We start from the raw sequence: 18022 nt of genomic DNA, 5'->3' as shown, positions 1-18022 counted from the left end.
AGTTACTATGTGTGAATGGATATGCTGGTAATAAAAATTCTGATGTATGTCTGATGCAGTGTTTGGTACCTTTTTTGCACCATCTTTAGCAGTTTTGTACTATTTCCCCTTTGCAGAGAGGATATATTCTGTAATACCACCTGGCAAATTTTCTATGTTATATACACCACATGTTACATTAGTAATTCAGTCCAATGCACCACTTTCATTACAATTTACACAGAGTAAATTCATGTTATCCAATCTGTAGGTTGGCACTTAAGAATTTATCAAAGTTTGCTTGGAACGAATATGGGTACAAAATTAAAAGGACAGGCAAATGAAAGAAAAATGCAATTATAGCAGAAAATGTAATTTTATTCCATCACTGACCTGGAAAGGAAAGAAAAATACATGAAAGATACAATGGTACTGAAGAAATAAATACCTATATGGGTGTACAAGTTATTAAAAGGTTAAATTAATGTGATTTGTTATTGGGGTTGTCTCCCCAATGGCAGTTGGTACCCACATTATGTCTCTCTTAACATGCCAGAACATTTCTAAGAAAGCTCCAAATTATCAGCTTTTCCAACAAGTGTGTGCAGTATGAGAATGCATTCTAAGAATAAATCTTTAAGCTGTTCTAATTATTCATTGCTCTACTCAAGTCTGAGTGAACAGTCACCAGCTGCTACAGACTGTAACAGCATGCATATTACTTCTTTCTGAAGGAAAATGTAGCTCCATTACTTTAATTTTTTCATATTGGTATACAGCACAAAAATAAAAACACTATCAAGAGACAAAGTGGGAGGATGGGATGCCAACCCCGACCTTGTGTTAGCTGCTGAGTACAGAGCTCTGGAAAATATATATGAACTGTAAACTTAAAATATAACAAGACAAAATATAACTATTCAAAGCTAGATATAACCCAGAATACTGGCAATCAGAACTCCTCCAGGCACCAGCCACAAAACAGATCCATTTTCCGATCATATTTTCATATCCACAATTACATAAGTAACACTCACTTTTTTCATGTTTTGTAATTAACTGAAAGGTAAAGCAGGAAAAACAAAGTCCATCTTTGGTGAAATTTGAAATTCTTGTACCAATGGATTCCCTGTAAATATTACTACACAGCAACAGATAAATGGAAAAAAACAATATGTAGACCATAAGGAATCAGCATAGAGAAAAGTTTCAAAGACAAAAAGTCATCTGTGTGAAAAAGAGACCACATTTATTCCAATGAGTAATTTACTACTTCAGGAAAATTTGTTTTAAATGTGGGTTTGCTTTTTTTTTAATTTGTGGCAACCAATGCACTGTTTGGCCTTACATTTTTTGCTGATAGCAAACAGCACTATTGTTCAATGAAGTTTATTTGACTGACGTGTACTGGAGCAATTTACATTTTGGCAAGGAATCAAGTGATAAAAATGTTACAGCGGTTCAATGAAGTGGAGCAAAGAAAAAAACGAAACATGACTTCAAGACGCAAGTACATGCATAAGAACACTGAGTCATGTTCCTGGTGAAGACTGGAAATGCAGAAACAGTGCTTCACAAAAATTTCAAAACGTGAATCCAATTTAATTTAGTTGGAAATAATATTCAGAATGCACACTTGTATTCACTAATTTTAGTTTTACCTGTGAAATGAAGACCACAGAAACCAGAGGCTAGTAATAATCTACTGTAGCCTTTATGGTACATCTTAACTATATTTGCCTAAAGAATTAATCATTAAAATACTGCACAAAATGTACAGACATTTCCAAAGTTTCCCACTTTGTATAGATTTTTTGTGAACATGTATCGAATGAAATATAATAGTGCTTTTGGGTACCCCATATTACACAATTGCTCTACATGTGATGAATTCAAAGCAAAAAAGTCACCTCTTCTGGCAATGATAGGTGCAGTGCAGAAGTAGGCAAAGAAATTAAGCAGCTAGAAGCTCTATTACCTAAGGAGGAGGCTGAAGTCTATCAACAAAAATGTGGAGAAAATTAAAACTAGACAAAGGAAACAGATTTCACTGAAAATCTTGCAGTGCTTAATATTAGCCCTAATGATTACACTAGAAGCAACAATTGTCTTTACACGTTTGATGTGCATGTTCTCACCTCCAGGGAAGTGTAATTTTTTACCTATGATGAGAACATACCCAAAATGGGAACTAATGTTGCAATGTTGTTTCACTTGACCCGGCCAGAATATAAATTATTCACATCACCCATACTACAATTCGTAGAAACAATGTGAATCAAAGTAAACAGAGCTAATAAAGGGCACAGTTACATGCAATTTGACAAACAATTGGGGATTAATCCATCACAAAGTCTACTTTGAAACAACCAAAAATTGGAATGGGGACATCAAAAGGTGCCACACAAAACCTAGGCCTTTTTCAAAGTTAAATGTTCAAGAAAAGTTCAAATTGTGGTCTTCATTTCTTGGTAAAGAATACAGAAAGACCAATTGAGACAGCACAAGTAAGAGTAACTGCAGTTATTGTGCCACATAAATTGGTCCTTGGGAGTCCTATGTTTTAAAGTGCAGGCAGTGACTGGCCAAAACATTAATATGAAAGTTTAATTCCACTCTCCATGGGAAAATAAGATGACCTTCAATCCTTTAAGAAATTCTTTTCTAAAGAGCTCTAGTTTGAAAGATTACCCACACTGACAAGTAATTTGATGTAGAATTTATATTAACTTCATTGTCTCTCATTGGTATCACTAAATAATATCCCACAAATATTGCTTACATTTTTCTGAGGCAAGCAGTTATATATTATATAATACATTGTAGGAAGTTGTCTATTTTTGTGAGCATGCGTACTTTCACTGTTAATAAACAGACTAACTCACACTACTAATTTCAAAAGAAGGATCTGTTAAGAACCTTGAGAACTGTTTTAGGAAAAAAAGGTTTTTTTATATATCTCACACACTAAACCTTGTTTTTCTTTAAACTTCAAATTAAATTACTGCAAAATATTAAGAAGTGGACTTTGGATTGTTTTCCCTTGTTTTCTTCAACTTTAATACACAACCACAAAAATTACACACCAAGATTTTAAAAAGATTCTGTCCGTGAAATTTGAGGGCTGATAATGGCAGGCTACTGAAATATTACTACCAGTTACAATCAATCGTGAAGACATTTATGTATGGTGTTAATAAACTGATCATTACACACACACACACACACACACACACACACACTTTCCTTTTCCACTTCTGGCCACGAACTAGTGCTCCTTGCCTTTATTACAAAAACAGACACTACGCTACGAAGATTACACTGCTTAAATAGGTGTACCAAATACTCTGTACAAAAATCTAATTCGTTGAACAGCAAACATGTCCAATAAGTTGCCCACTTGAATATGAAGACAAAAAGCTCTTATCTTCACGAAAGTGTATCACAATATATATACCCACTAATCTAATAGCCACAGATGGAACTTCAGTTTTCAGAAAATCTGTAGTAACTACCTTAACTGCATCAATTACACTTGCCAATGCTACGTAATGAATGACTATGGCTGCTAAGTGTTAGCACTGCAAGTGTATATCTCAAAATATGCTTAGAAATCATGCGGTCAGTCTATCCAATGACTGAAAAAGGATTCTTGTTTTCTTCCAAAGGATATTGTTCAAAATTTCATCAAAGAATACCGATGTATAACTACTGTCCTAGATTAATTAATGTAGTAAATTTCTGCAAGTGCACCTTGTATAAACACGAGAAACTTCGGCGACAGAAGATATTTCATTAACAAAAAACATCTTTTCATTGGCACACATTCTACTAGTGCTTTTCCAGAACTCTGTTCTCAACAGCATACTTACTCATTTCAATCGTCTGGAACTTCCAAATCACCAGCATTTATCTGATCAATTAAATCATGTGGTGGTTTCCCTTCAACAGTACATCCCACAGACTGTAACAGAAACAAAGCAATAACAACACACTTGGCAATAGTAACACACTTTACTTCTAAAGCATCATAATATGAAACAGCCATTAAAAAACTTACCTGGCAAGTCCCAAGGATTTCTTTCACCGTTCCTTCAAGTTTTCTCGACATGGATCTGTCCCTCATTTGTTTGGCAATATTTACAATTTCATCAAATGACAAATTTCCACTGTGTTTTACTGTAAATGAAAGAACACAGTGATGTCACTATTTACTAGCACATCAACCATATATACAATACTTGCTAAATTAGGACAAGAATAGAGATTACAGGAAGTACAAGACATTTATTCTGTCAACTACACCATAAAGACTGCTCCAGGCTGTTACAGCCAGGAACTAAAAGGCAAACAACTTATGCACGGACAGTTAAGGTTGTAACCTACATGATCCTACAGCCTCCGTCAAGCTCCTGTCAGCAAGGGTGACCTAGTGGTTTGCAAATGCACAGAGAACACATTCAACGTGACTGCCTGGCAATAACCTTTACTACTTGCAGCTGCGTAGTACGGGCCACATGAACTCTGTTCAGCACCACCAGAACAGCCTGCACTGCAGAGATTATCACTGTTACTATTGTCTGCGGTTTCACAACATTTCAGTAGCCAACCAAATTCCAAGGGCACATCTCTTAATAAAGGCTGAGATCAACAAATACTGGACAATTTTCCTTAGCCTATAGTTTTAGCTAACACTTCCTTTCAAATTTACAATGTACCATTTAGAAAAGCAAGGGCTCAATTTCTCACAGGTACTCACTGAAAAATCAGTTCACATGCTCAAATCAAGCAAATAACCAGGAATTACAAGCATACCCTGAAATTATATTTCACTATTAAATGAATTATCTAGATGAGGCATTCTACACTGCTATTAGCACAATCAAAATAATGCTATCTAATGTTCTCAGCCTTGTTGCCACACAAAATTAGAGTAAAGACTCATGCTTTTAATGATTGCCTCAAATGCCTGCCAAAGACAGCACCAAATTCTGAGAAGATCAGGCAGTATTGCACCAGTTTGATCAACTATGTAGTGTTTGAACAGTGTGTTGGCTTCCACTACACTATAGCCAATGTCCAAGTTCTTGTTGCATTGATCTCTAGGGCCTCTTTCATGATACTCCCAGTATGCTCAGATGGACAGTACTATGTATGCTTAGGTGAGAGGACAGGATACATATTCCACTGAATGTGATTTGGTGAGTTTTTACTCTGTAATAACACGTTTTTCCACATCTCCATTGTTAACTGGCTATGTGACAAAACATTCATTCAAAACTACATGAATGACATACTACTTGCTTTTGCATTCACAAAAGACAGTTTGAATTCCAGGGACCCTAAAGCCAATACTGAACTTCACACAGCATAGCTTTTTCTGGGTCTTATGCCTTGCCTGTCCAGGAAACTAACCATCTTTGTATATACAATACCACAGAGAGGAAACAAAATGAAAGAATCATTCTCCAATTGTTGAGCAATGTCTCTTTTTGGAAAGCACTAGCTCTTTTATGATTTTCGTTCTGTTTTTCCAGAACATGAGTGAGTTATTTAATTTCTGAATACAAGAAGTCCTTGGCAGAAATCGTTGCAGCTATCCAATTAAAGTCAGTATGTTTACACATGTCACAGTCAAAGAGCTGTTAATCTTATGCAGGCTAGAATAAAACTGTACAAAACAACTTTCCTTCTACCCCTCCCACAACAATGAATGTTAGAGAGTTTTCTATTTGTATTACCAAGAAAATGCTGAACAGCTATGATAGCAAATGGTCAGTTCATCAAACAAATGTGACAACTTTGATTAGGGCAAATCTACAGTTTGAGGAGAGCGAGCCAGATAAAATTATATTACGTCAAAGTGTCATCAACGGAGGAACAGTAGACAGGATGCACAACTACAGCTTTTACCTGGGCAGCAACCACCATCTTAACAGCAGGACTCTCAACAGGATAAACTAGAGAGAAATTCACATGGTAGGACTTAAAGACCTGAGGGTGGCAATGCCCTACAACTAATCACAGGCCATTTATATACTTGATTAAAGAAAATCACAAACCTGTTTTCTCCAGAAATATTAATCCATTGATGCCACCCATCTGCTATGATCCTTGATATCAAGACTGCTGACAACCAACACACAGAAACCCATACACTAAAATATGCACCATAAGAACTATGGATATTCTCATAACACAATCACTGACTCAGCAAAACTCTGGCATTTAAACATAACCTAGACCACCTTAAGCCAAAGCTGGGCTGATTAAGCATGTACCATACAGAGAACATGTAAAAGAAAGAAACTGCCAATACATATACTTCAGATTTTTCTGTGATTATCTATGAATGATTAGCACATAACATTTAAATTACATACACAGTGTACATTTGAACAACATATGTAATTTTCTTGAACTATTTTAGAGTGGTAAAGTGTGCTTTACACAGACTGTCACAGTGTTAGTGCAGATCAGGAAGCTACCATCTTTCCATACACTGCAGCTACAAAATTTCTGAGCTTTGTACAAAAATCTACTGAGGTAATTAAAAAAACCACAGCAGCACTTAAGTTACTACATGGTCAAATAATTGCATTAATTTATACCTCTCAGTTCTACAACAATACAGTACTATTTGATCACAAAATATGCAGTAACCAGTGAGGGGGAACATCTTGTTCAAGGATAACCAGGAAGCAGAACAGTGCACAGTCTACTTTTTCCTCCCAGTTTCAATGACAGGAGAGAGCAAACTACTGAAATTTTCCCCACTTCTAAATTTTACAGAATTTAACTTCCAAATATTTACTACTTACTATTCTTCTGCTTCTTTCTGTCTCGAGGGGGCTCCTTCAAAGCCTTTATAATGAGAGAAGCTGCAGATGGGCAGACTGAAATTGCTGCCTGCCTGTTCTGTATAGTTAACTTCACTGTTATCTTCAAGCCTTTCCAGTCAGCTGTTGCTTTGGCAATGTCATCACCAACCTTTTTAGGTGACTGTAAAAAGCATGTATTCACTTACTAAATCTTATTTATGAATTCAAACAGTAATACATAAAAAAGCAAGTGCCTGAAATGCATTTCAAAGCAAAAACCATTCAATAAAATGTCACAAGAGGAAGACAATACAGCATTTATAAATTATGACTATCACCTAACAGTAAAATGGCAGAACAGAACATATTGATATGACTAACACATTGATAATGGTTAATATAGTAATGCAAAGTCTCTAGTTTACTGATATATATCTTTCTGGTTGCCTGAGATGTCCTTTGTACTTGGATAATCAATGTTGCCACGACGACGTCATGGCCACTGCTATTGGTTTCGATGTGGACATCCTTAAGAAGGTCAGATCTACTTGGTGACATTAAATCCAATATATTTCCACAATGAGTGGCATTCCTAACTGTATTCTAGGTAGTTTTCAGATGAGGCATTTAGTAAAGTTTTAAACGATGTCTTATCAAGCCCATCACTAACAAAACTAATTTTCCATATTGATTGCCGGATGGTTTAAAGTCTTCACGAATGATTACAGTGTGATTGGGGAATTTATGTACAAGTGAACTGAGGTTTATTCTAAAATTTTCAGTTACATCAAGAAATCAGTCCAGCGGGTGACAAAAGGATCCACTTATTTTATGATCACCTCTGTTACTGAATCTTGCCCAATCAATCTCACATGCAGCTTCTATTTCTACCTCGATGGACTGTCTACTGTGACGAATACACCACCTCTATTTACCACTTGCCTATCATTTTGATACATACTTAAAATTTGCCCAGAAGTAACTTTGGATGTGCCCCACATGTGTTTTGGGACTCATGATTTATGTATCATAGTAATGGCCTTGCAGACAATGTTAATAGTAAAATCAGTATTTTTACAGATGATGCAGTTATCTGTCATTAAGTACTCTCTCAAACAAGCTGCATAACTCTTCCATCAAATCTTGGGTAGATTTCAAAGCAGTGCAGAGGTTGGAAGACTGGCAACTTGCTTTAAATGTTCGGAAGTGTAAAAAATGTGCACTTTACAAAACAAAAAACTCAATACCCTATAATTATATTATCGCTGTTGGAAATAGCCAACTAATGCAAATACCTGGGTGTATTACTTTGTAGGAATATGAAATGGAATGATCACATAGGTTCCGTCATGGGTAACTTAGGTGGTACTGTGGTTTATTGGTAGAATACTGGTAAGTTCAATCTACAAAGGAGATTACTTACAACAAATGCCTTGCACAATTGGTTCTAGATTGCCAAAATGTGTTACACCCGTACCAAAAAGAACCAACATAATACTGAACATATACAGAGGCAAGAGGTATAAATGGTCACAGGTTTGTTTAATCTATGGGAGAACGTCACAGATACTGAAGGAACTGAACTGGGAGAATCTTTAAGACAGACATAAGCGATCTCGAGAAAGTCTATAACTGGTACATTGGCACGTACCCTCTGCCATGCACCTCACTGTGGTTTGCAGAGTCTAGATGTAGAAGGGGCTAATGTATAGTTTTACGTACCTAGAAATGCGATGATCAATTTCTACCAGCAAATGGTCACATTTTCTACTGCAACCTGTCTTTCAAGATTGCAATATTCTTTAGTTGTAAGCACAGAGAAGCATTGGTTGTTATCAAATAACCCTACAGCCAATCAACAATATGCTTCATACAGCCAAGTTGTCAAATCTGCAGCCATTTCCAATCCACATGGGTATTAACTTTGTGCGCACCCATGACTGACATTTAAGCAATTTTACTCAAGCTTGCAAATTTATGTCCTGACTTTGTGCAAAATTAAAGGCCACAATGTACGATTTGTTTCTGTGAGTTAAGTCTACAAACTCAACAGCCAATTGTGGTACAGAAAGCATAATGACCCGCTCCATGCCATGCTATTAATGAAATAATTGTAGCTGTTAGTCTGTACACACCACAGTACTGGCATGTGGATGTTGGCTTTAAAGTAAGCCACGGACAGAAGTGATTTACTTTGTGTAACAGAACCATAGATAACAGGGATGCATTCAACAAGGCACTCAAGAGAGTAGTTTCCATTTGAAGGACCTATTTGATTACTGACATGTCTTGTCAAATTTAAGACTACTTTAAATATGTAATATATTCTGTGGAAAGTGGTTAATCGTTTCTATGAATTTGCCTGCCTCTTATTCGCACTGCTTCCTCCATTGTGGAAGGGCATAGGTTCAATTCATAGTACCACAGACTCTTTCTAAGCTATCGAGGTGCGTTAACAGCGTCTTTTCAGTCTTGTGGATCAAAACGAGAAGCTGCTTGAAATAGGGAAGCACTGGCATCAGGATTAATCTACTTGCATGGCAGCTGGAGGGACTGGCGACACACTGATCCCATGTCCTACAAAGATAAGATCAATCCTCATCCTGCCTCGTACGCAGCTGTCTGCCAAGCGAAACTGCTAATCTTTCAATGGTGTTTTACCAGGCATACCAACACGTTTACTGAGTGGCAAAATACATACAAAAAAAAAATCACTGCCGTACTTATCACTATATGTACAAATCAATCTTTCTATGCACTGTACCTGTTAGAATTTTCGGCTGGTACTATGATAAAAATGCAAATTTTACCAACTGCCCAATAGGTGTACGATAGGATTTCATACAGACAGTACGACTCGTTTTAAATCTATCATTCTGTACTAACAATTACACGGTGCACAAACAAATAGACTAAATTATTTATGCTCTACGGATTCAGATACATGCAGATCGACAAACATTTCGACAAGCTCTACATATGGGTGGAATTACAATACAGAACGCAACATGGCACACACAAATGTGCAAATTATTTGTTTTAAAAAAAGGAAGCTTACCAGGCCGAGGGGACCAATTTTTGGTGCAAGGGATGAGGTAGCACCCACTTCTCCACCAACGCACCTCAAGAACACTGTAATACATGTGCCAAATCAGTATAATTTCTCAACGTCAGGCATGTGCAGCGCAACAATAAATTCTAATTCACTTACCAATTTTAATTTCATTTGGATCAAGTTTTGGAGGCATTCTGATACAAATACGTGTAACGATATAAAATACAACGCACTTTCTACTTTGATTACAACAGATCACTAAACATACAACACGCACAGGCACACGCGCTTCACAGGCTAGCGGAAGCCGAAAGACCACGTTCGTTCAAAGATGTTCCAATGTACCCGATACAGAGATGAGAGACATTTCACTCTGCAAGTACCACAGGAAAATCTTTGGCGTGTGTCTGCAATATCTCTGAAGCTGTTCCGAATTTTATTGGTCGGTTGTAAATTATCGTGAGGCGAGACTCGAAAGACATGGCTGGGTTAACAGCGCTGCGAAATGTTGCTACAAAGCGTTCAACTGTATTAAATGGGTAAATCAGCGAATATAACTTCCAAATCTGGCGCAGCTCAATTGTCTCCGATGTTTTATAATTTGAGGGCATATCGTGTTGATGTTAAATTTTGGAACGAAAAAAACAAGACATTGAAATCCGATCAAAAAAAATCGGTGTTTGATCATAGACGTATAAATATAGCGATAAAATAAATGTGCTAAATTATTTTAACTTCTGTTTGTGGTATACCATTAAAATGAGGTTTTTGAATCCGGACAAGTCACTGTGAAGTAGAAACAGCGACCCAGTAATAACAAAATATTTCATTTAGCCCAAAGTTACAGTAAACTACCAGTCAATGGATCGTAAATCACTCCAATTTTGTTTCTGTGATTGGCGATTTATTGATATTTTAACTTAGTCTCTCTCAACTCGTGCCTCCCCTCGTCAGTTGTAATTGACGGCAGGGAATATGATGATTTACGCCTTTGCGAATGACTGAAGATTGCTGCCCTTCATATCTGACCGTTTTGAATATTGAAGATTGCTGCCCTACATATCTCACCGTTTTGAATACTCGATATAGTGAATAACACTAATGCCCCATTTTAAGTTTCCTTCCCGAAATCAATTTGTGAAAAATGTAACATCAGATCCACCGCATTTGCACTGTGTAATAGACCTGTCATGACTGAACATAAGTTTAGACGAGACTAACACATTCAACTCCTTCTGTGCTAACGGTTTTCCATTTGTCCACTTTTGATGGGGCTACTAATGGTAGCTCAAGATTCATTCATTTGTAGTGTTCTGTAGATGCCACCAAGTAGAACAACATTTAGTGACATGAAGCTACTCATGGTATACATTAATGTGAGGCCAAGATATCATAGAAACTTAATCTGTATACTTTAGTAAAATAAGCTGGACATGTCACTGTAAGCTTAATGCTGTAAGAAAAACCATGGGCCTCAATGTGTCCACTTTAGTTATTACGTGTCATGTGGGTATCACAGTGTACCTTGCTTGTCCGTCTAATCAATCAAGTTACTCATTTCTTAATATGTGTAGGCACCAGTATGACTCTTTCTGTATCCCTAGCCTATTGCATAATGAGTAATGTAACATAGTTATGCTTGTGAAAGTTGTGTTGTAATGTTTTGCTGTATCAGTGTGTATATGAAATTCTGTCTGACATTTTAGACTAAAAAATGCCAGTTAAAAAAAAATTAAAATAAATTTTATTTAGGCTTATGTCAGTTCCTATGTAGACCAGCTATTCAGTTGTGTGGAATTTTGAGAACATTCTCATATTAATATATTTCCACATAGTTTACTTATTTTCGTTAGTGATTTTGACATACACATCAAAATTGATTCCAGTAAGCTCATTTACATATGTCCCTATACTTTGAAAGCCACTATACGGTCAGAGCATGCACAGTGTGAGTATTGTTTTCCAGTTCATTTTTCTATGTTGTGCAACTGATGATAGTTTCGCAGTGGAATTTGTTTTAGATTTCATTGCTTAAGACGGTCTTATATCTTCTTGAATATGCTTCTATGTTTCATTTTGAAATATTAATTTTGTGAGAGACTTCATTATTTTACCTAGTTTTAACAAAACAAAAAAAGTATTGTACAGTATGATGACGTGTGCATCAGTGCTGTTGTCAGTGGTAATGTTGGTGACCAATCAATTCAAGCACAAAAAAAATTTTTGAAAGTACTCCACGTACGATTTGACAAGAGTTTCAAAGTATCAATGTTCATAGGGAGACTTTGATTCACTTGTTATTAACTGTCATCCATTCTCGATATTGTATAGTAGGTAGTGTGTCTGCAAGAATTATGTCTTTGCAACTTAATTATCATGTGTTTGTTAACGTGAAAAGAGCTAATCGGTTGATTTACAAATGAAATAATGTGTTCACATTACCTATGCGAAAAAAAAATCACTAATGAAATAATAAACACAGAATGTAAAATATGAGTGTTGGAATTCACAATATATTAAATTGAAAATATGAATCTTATTTAATCATTTTCAGTATGGGGATAATATTTAAAAAACAAAATTAATAAACTTTATAAATTTTATGTAGATATACTAAAGTAAGCATGATAAGAATGTCAGTGAACAGTGTCCTGAAATTCAGCCACTGTCTATGTCATTGTGGAAGACAAGGAATGTAATATATATGCTCTAGCTAATAGGGCACTTAGTATAATCAGCAACTGATTGTTAGGGAATAGATTAATGCTCAGCTGTGACCAAACATGCTGCAATCAGTTTCTCACTTGTGACTTTTGTATAAATGAAATTTTATTACCCCAAAGTAATCAAAAAGTCAGTGAAATCAGCAATTACATTCTAAGGACTGAGGGTAGATGAAAAGCTTTCTTAGAAGTATCACATTCAAGGTCTAGAGCAGAAACTGAATCTTCACTACCAGAATAAACTCTATTGCCCCTGACAATGAATTTCAAAGGCTTGTGTACTGTACTTGCTTTCACTCTTTTTGTGTTTCATATTTTGGGGTAACTGTGCACCACCAAAGAATATTTGGGTCAATGAAGGCGTCTGATTCTACTCGTCTGCTTTGACCCGTGACATAATGGTGGTGGTGGTGGTGGTGGTGGTGGTGGTGTGTGTGATGTCACTGTGGCCCAGAGTTTTTGAGTTGGTTGTGTTTGTAGATGTAGTGTTACTGTATTTGATGGTCTCCTTCGGTGGTGGATGTGGACGTTCTGAGTTTAACGCGTGGTGTTGAGTTCATTTGAGTTTTGGTTGTCATGCTAATGTAGTTTTCAGCTTAGGTGGGTGGTACAATAACATGGGCTGTGGAATTGTTTTCAGTGAGTTGTTAGTTTTTTTGTTAGATCTGATTAGTTTGGTGTTTGTTGTGTGGAAAGAAGCCTAATTTTTTTATTTTTATTTATTGCTTATTTGTTAGGGATGGATATGACATTTATGAGTGTATCATTATGTTTTGAGATGATTGATGATATGATGTATGTCATACAGTTTCTGCAGATGTTTGGTCTTATTGCTGAATATGTTAGGTGTCACATTTGTGACGACGACAGAACGTTGACAACAGCTATATAGGTCAAGGGAAATGTCCAATTCACCATTTCTGGCTTGTAGGTGTTGGTTTTTTTTATATTGGTAGCTGCAGTTGAGGTTAAGTGAAATGGCAGATTCCTGTGGTTTTGTTCGTGTAGTAGAATGCTATAATTTAATTTTTTTGTATTATTTGTTTTGGGATGATGCATTGGTTTTTTTTTAATTGTTGTGTATTTAGCTTGTCTCAGCCCTAAACCTCCAATTTTCTGTGGCTGTCACCCAACTCATTTAATTTTTGGAGTGAGGCATTATTGTGTCATTTTTATCTTCATTTGTGTGTGTATTTCCGCCATTTTGATGACGACATGGGCCAAAGCAAACAGGTAGAATCGGACACGTCTGTAATGCTGAAATGGTAATCAGGCAGATCTGCAATGTCAGTTTTCAAACTTCTTGTTGTCCATTGTTAAAGTTTTTTGGAGCTCCGACTTTACCATCCCTGTGTGTATATTCCATCATGGAGATTGTCGAAAATACTGACGCATTCAGAAGAAACTGCAACATTTATTCAGTGATCACTAGACTGAAAAACTATTTTAACTTGCATAAATTTTCTTAAGCATTGTACTGAAAGGCGTGCACTATTCAGCAGGTTTCATTTTTATAAGGAATCCAGAGAAAGCAAACTACAATTGAATGATAAACCATAGTCTAAAAAATCTAAAATGAAAAGTTTTTGTGGTGCCCTCACATACTGCTCAAGAGTTCCTCACTGTAGTTGAAAACAGTTCTCTGTAATGTGTTAATTTGTCATATACACTCTCATGCTTTATTAATTCCTTATATCTGCATCTACATATATACTCTACTAACCACCAAGTGATGTATGGCAGAGGGCACTATTTGCGGCCAAGTCATGTTCCCCCCCCCCCCCCCCCCCCCCTCCACCCCACAGTTCCACTTGCGGATTGTGCAAGGGAAAAAAACGACTGTCTGAACGCCTCAGTATGAGCTCTAATTTCCCATATCTTTGGATGGTGATCACTGCAAGATTTGAAAATTGGTTGTAATAATATATGCTCTACATCTTCGGCATGATCGGATTTTGGAATTTAGTGAGCAGTCCTTTCCATTTAGCGTGTCATCTGTCTGCAAGTGTGTCCTCCTTCAAACTTTCTATGAAATTTGTAATGCTCTCGCGATGGCTAAATGTACCAGTCACACATCTTGCCCCTCTTCTTTGCAACTTCTCAATCTCTTAAATATACCCAACTGGTAAGGGTCACATACAGATGAACAATACTCTAAGACTGGATGAACTAAAGTATTGTAAGCAATTTCCTTTGTTGAAGGACTCCATTCTACCAATAAACCACAATCTAGAGTTCGCTTTACTTGTTACTTGTGTAATTTGATCGTTCCATTTGAGATCATTTCGAATAGTCACTCCCAGGTACTTGGTGGATGTTACCGCTTACAAAGTCTGAACATTTATTTTATACTCGTACATTAATGGAGATTTTCACTTTGTTATATGCAGATTACACTTATTAATATTGAGAGGTAACTGCCAGGCCTTACACCACACATTTATTTTCTGCAAATCCTCATTGATTTGTTCACAACTTAAGTGTGATGCTACTTTTCTGTAGACTACAACACCATAGGGAAACAGTCTAATACCATTAACAAGATTGTTTATGTAAATCGTAAAAAGCAGTGGACCTATCACACTGCCCTTGGGCACACCTGATGATACGCTTGTTTCTGTTGAAGTCTCCCCATTCAGGACGATATACTGCTCTCTGTCTGTTAGATAACTTTCAATCTAACAGCATATGTCATTGGATAGACTGTAAGTGCGCACGTTTTGGAGCAAGTGACAGTGTGGAAAGAGTCGAACGCCTCTCAAAAGTCAAGGAATATGGCAACAACCTGGGAGTCGGTATGTAGAGCCTGTTGTGTATCATTCATAAAGAGGGCCAGCTGTGTCTCGCATGACCGCTGTTTCCTAAAACTGTGCTGGTTTCTGCAGATAAGCTTCTCAGAGTCTAGAAAGGTCATTATGTCTGAACACAAAATATTTTCTGTGATTCTCCAACAAATCGAAGTCAGTGAAATTGGCTGGTAGTTCTGTGCATCCGATTTTCCACCCTTTTTATAGATTGCTATGACCTGGGCCTTCTTTCAGTAGTGTGGAACTGCCCACTGTTCTACTGATCTCTGATAGATTATGGATAAGAATGGCACTATATTGATAGCATTGTTGTTGTGGTCTTCAGTCCAGAGACTAGTTTGATGCAGCTCTCCAAGCTACTCTATCCTGTGCAAGCTTCTCCATCTCCCAGTACCTACTGCAACCTACATATTTCTGAATCTGTTAAGTGTATTCATCTCTTGGCCACCACCGAGCGAGGTGGCGCAGTGGTTGGCACACTGGACTCGCATTCGGGAGGACGACGGTTCAATCCCGTCTCCGGCCATCCTGATTTAAGTCTTCCGTGATTTCCCTAAATCGCTTCAGGCAAATGCCGGGATGGTTCCTTTGAAAGGGCATGGCCGATTTCCTTCCCCATCCTTCCCTCACCCGAGCTTGTGCTCCGTCTCTAATGACCTAGTTGTCGACGGGACGTTAAACACTAATCTCCTCCTCCTCCTCCTCCTCCTCCTCCTCCTCCTCCTCCTCCTCCTGGCCACCCTCTATGATTTTTATCCTCCGTCCTGCCCTCCAATACTAAATTGGTGATCCCTTGATGCCTCAAAACATGTCCTACCAACCGATCCCTTCTTCTAGTCAAGTTGTGCCACAAATTTCTCTTCTCCCCAACTCTCTTCAATACCTCCTCATTACTTACGTGATCTACCCATCTAATCTTGAGAATTCTTCTGTAGCACCACATTTCGAAAGCTTCTATTCTCTTCTTGTCCAAACTATTTATCGTCCATGTTTCACTTCCATACATGGCTACACTCCATAAAAATACTTTCAGAAACAACTTCCTGATACGTAAATCTATACTCGATATTAACAAATTTCTCTTCTTCAGAAACGCTTTCCTTGCCATTGCCAGTCTACATTTTATATCCTCTCTATTTCGAGCATCATCAGTTATTTTGCTCCCCAAATAGCAAAACTCCTTTACTACTTTGTCTCATTTCCTAATCTAATTCCCTTAGCATCATCAGACATAATTCGACTACATTCTATTATCCTCTTTTTGCTTTTGTTTATCTTCATCTTGTATCCTCCTTTCAAGACACTGTCCATTCCGTTCAACTACTCTTCCAAGTCCTTTGCTATCTCTGACAGAATTACAATGTCATCGGCGAACCTCCAATATTTTATTTCTTCTCCATTGATTTTAATACCTACTCCAAATTTTGTTTTGTTTTTTTGTTTCCTTTACTGCTTGCTAAATATACAGATTGAATAACATCGGGTATAGGCTACAACCCTGTCTCACTCGCTTCCCAACCACTGCTTCCCTTTCATGCCCCTCGACTCTTAGGTTTCTGTAAAAATTGTAAATAGCCCTCCACCCCTTGTGTTTTACTCCTGCCACCTTCAGAATTTGAAAGAGAGTATTCCAGTCTACATTGTCAAAAGCTTTAGCTAAGACTACAAGTGCTAGAAACATAGGTTTGCCTTTCCTTAATCTTCCTTCTAAGATGAGTCGTAGGGTCAGTATTGCCTCACATGTTACTACATTTCTACGGAATCCAAACTGATCTTCCTCAAGGTCGGCTTCTACCAGTTTTTCCATTCGTCTGTAAAGATTTCGTGTTGATATTTTGCAGCCACGGCTTATTAAACTGATAGTTCGGTAATTTTCACATCTGTCAACACCTTCTTTATTTGGGATTGGAATTATTATATTCTTCTTGAAGTCTGAGGGTATTTCGCCTGTCTCATGCATATTGCACACCAGATGGTAGAGTTTTGTCAGGGCTGGCTCTCCCAAGGCTACCAGTAGTTCTAATGGAATGTTGCCTTTTCACAGGGCCTTGTTTTGACTTAGGTATATTTATTTTTATTTATTTATTGTTCCGTGGGACCAAATTAAGAAGTCTCCATGGTTATGGATCGAGTCAATACATGAAATTATAACATGATATTAGAAACAGATAAAATGAAATATAAAAAAACATATTCAGGTGACAAGTCGTAAGTTTAAATAAAGAAAATCAACAATGTAACACTGGAATTTGCTTAATTTTTTAGCTCTTCCTGGAGCTCCTCAACAGAATAGGAGTAGTGAGCCATGAGGAAACTCTTCAGTTTAGACTTAAGAGTTTGGGCTACTGCTAAGATTTTTGAGTTCTTGTGGTAGCTTATTGAAAATGGATGCAGCAGAATACTGCACTCCTTTCTGCGAAGAGTCAAGGAAGTGCATTCCACATGCAGATTGAATTTCTGCCTAGTATTAACTGAGTGAAAGCTGCTATCTCTTGGGAATAGGCTAATATTGGTAACAACAAACGACATTAAAGAAAATATATACTGCGAGGGCAATGTCAGAATTCCCAGACTATTGAGTAGGGGTCGACAAGAGGTTCTTGAACTTACACCACATATAGCTCGAACAGCCCGTTT

General features: G+C 37.2%; 2 protein-coding genes across 2 annotated transcripts in view; one reads left to right on the top strand and one right to left on the bottom strand.

Moving 5' to 3' along the window:
• Positions 1–336: 336 nt before the first annotated feature.
• Positions 337–10225, bottom strand: LOC126272077 (60S ribosomal protein L12). The gene is made up of 6 exons (XM_049974630.1): positions 10012–10225; positions 9859–9932; positions 6801–6981; positions 4040–4158; positions 3852–3943; positions 337–372 (listed from the first exon to the last, which is right to left on the bottom strand). The coding sequence occupies exons 1-5, from the start codon at positions 10046–10048 to the stop codon at positions 3857–3859; spliced, it is 498 nt and encodes a 165-aa protein (XP_049830587.1). The 5' UTR covers positions 10049–10225; the 3' UTR covers positions 337–372; positions 3852–3856.
• A 30-nt stretch (positions 10226–10255) lies between these two features.
• LOC126272076 (NADH dehydrogenase [ubiquinone] iron-sulfur protein 4, mitochondrial) overlaps positions 10256–18022 on the top strand; it is a 44070-nt gene continuing 36303 nt past the window's right edge. The window contains exon 1 of the mRNA XM_049974629.1: positions 10256–10394. Within this exon, the coding sequence (XP_049830586.1) occupies positions 10336–10394 (59 nt within the window). The 5' untranslated portion in view covers positions 10256–10335. The remainder of the gene's footprint in view (positions 10395–18022) is intronic.

This window comes from Schistocerca gregaria, chromosome 5, assembly GCF_023897955.1.
Source record: "Schistocerca gregaria isolate iqSchGreg1 chromosome 5, iqSchGreg1.2, whole genome shotgun sequence".
In the NCBI taxonomy this organism is placed as follows: domain Eukaryota; kingdom Metazoa; phylum Arthropoda; class Insecta; order Orthoptera; family Acrididae; genus Schistocerca; species Schistocerca gregaria.
This window is presented reverse-complemented; position numbering and strand designations above follow the sequence as displayed.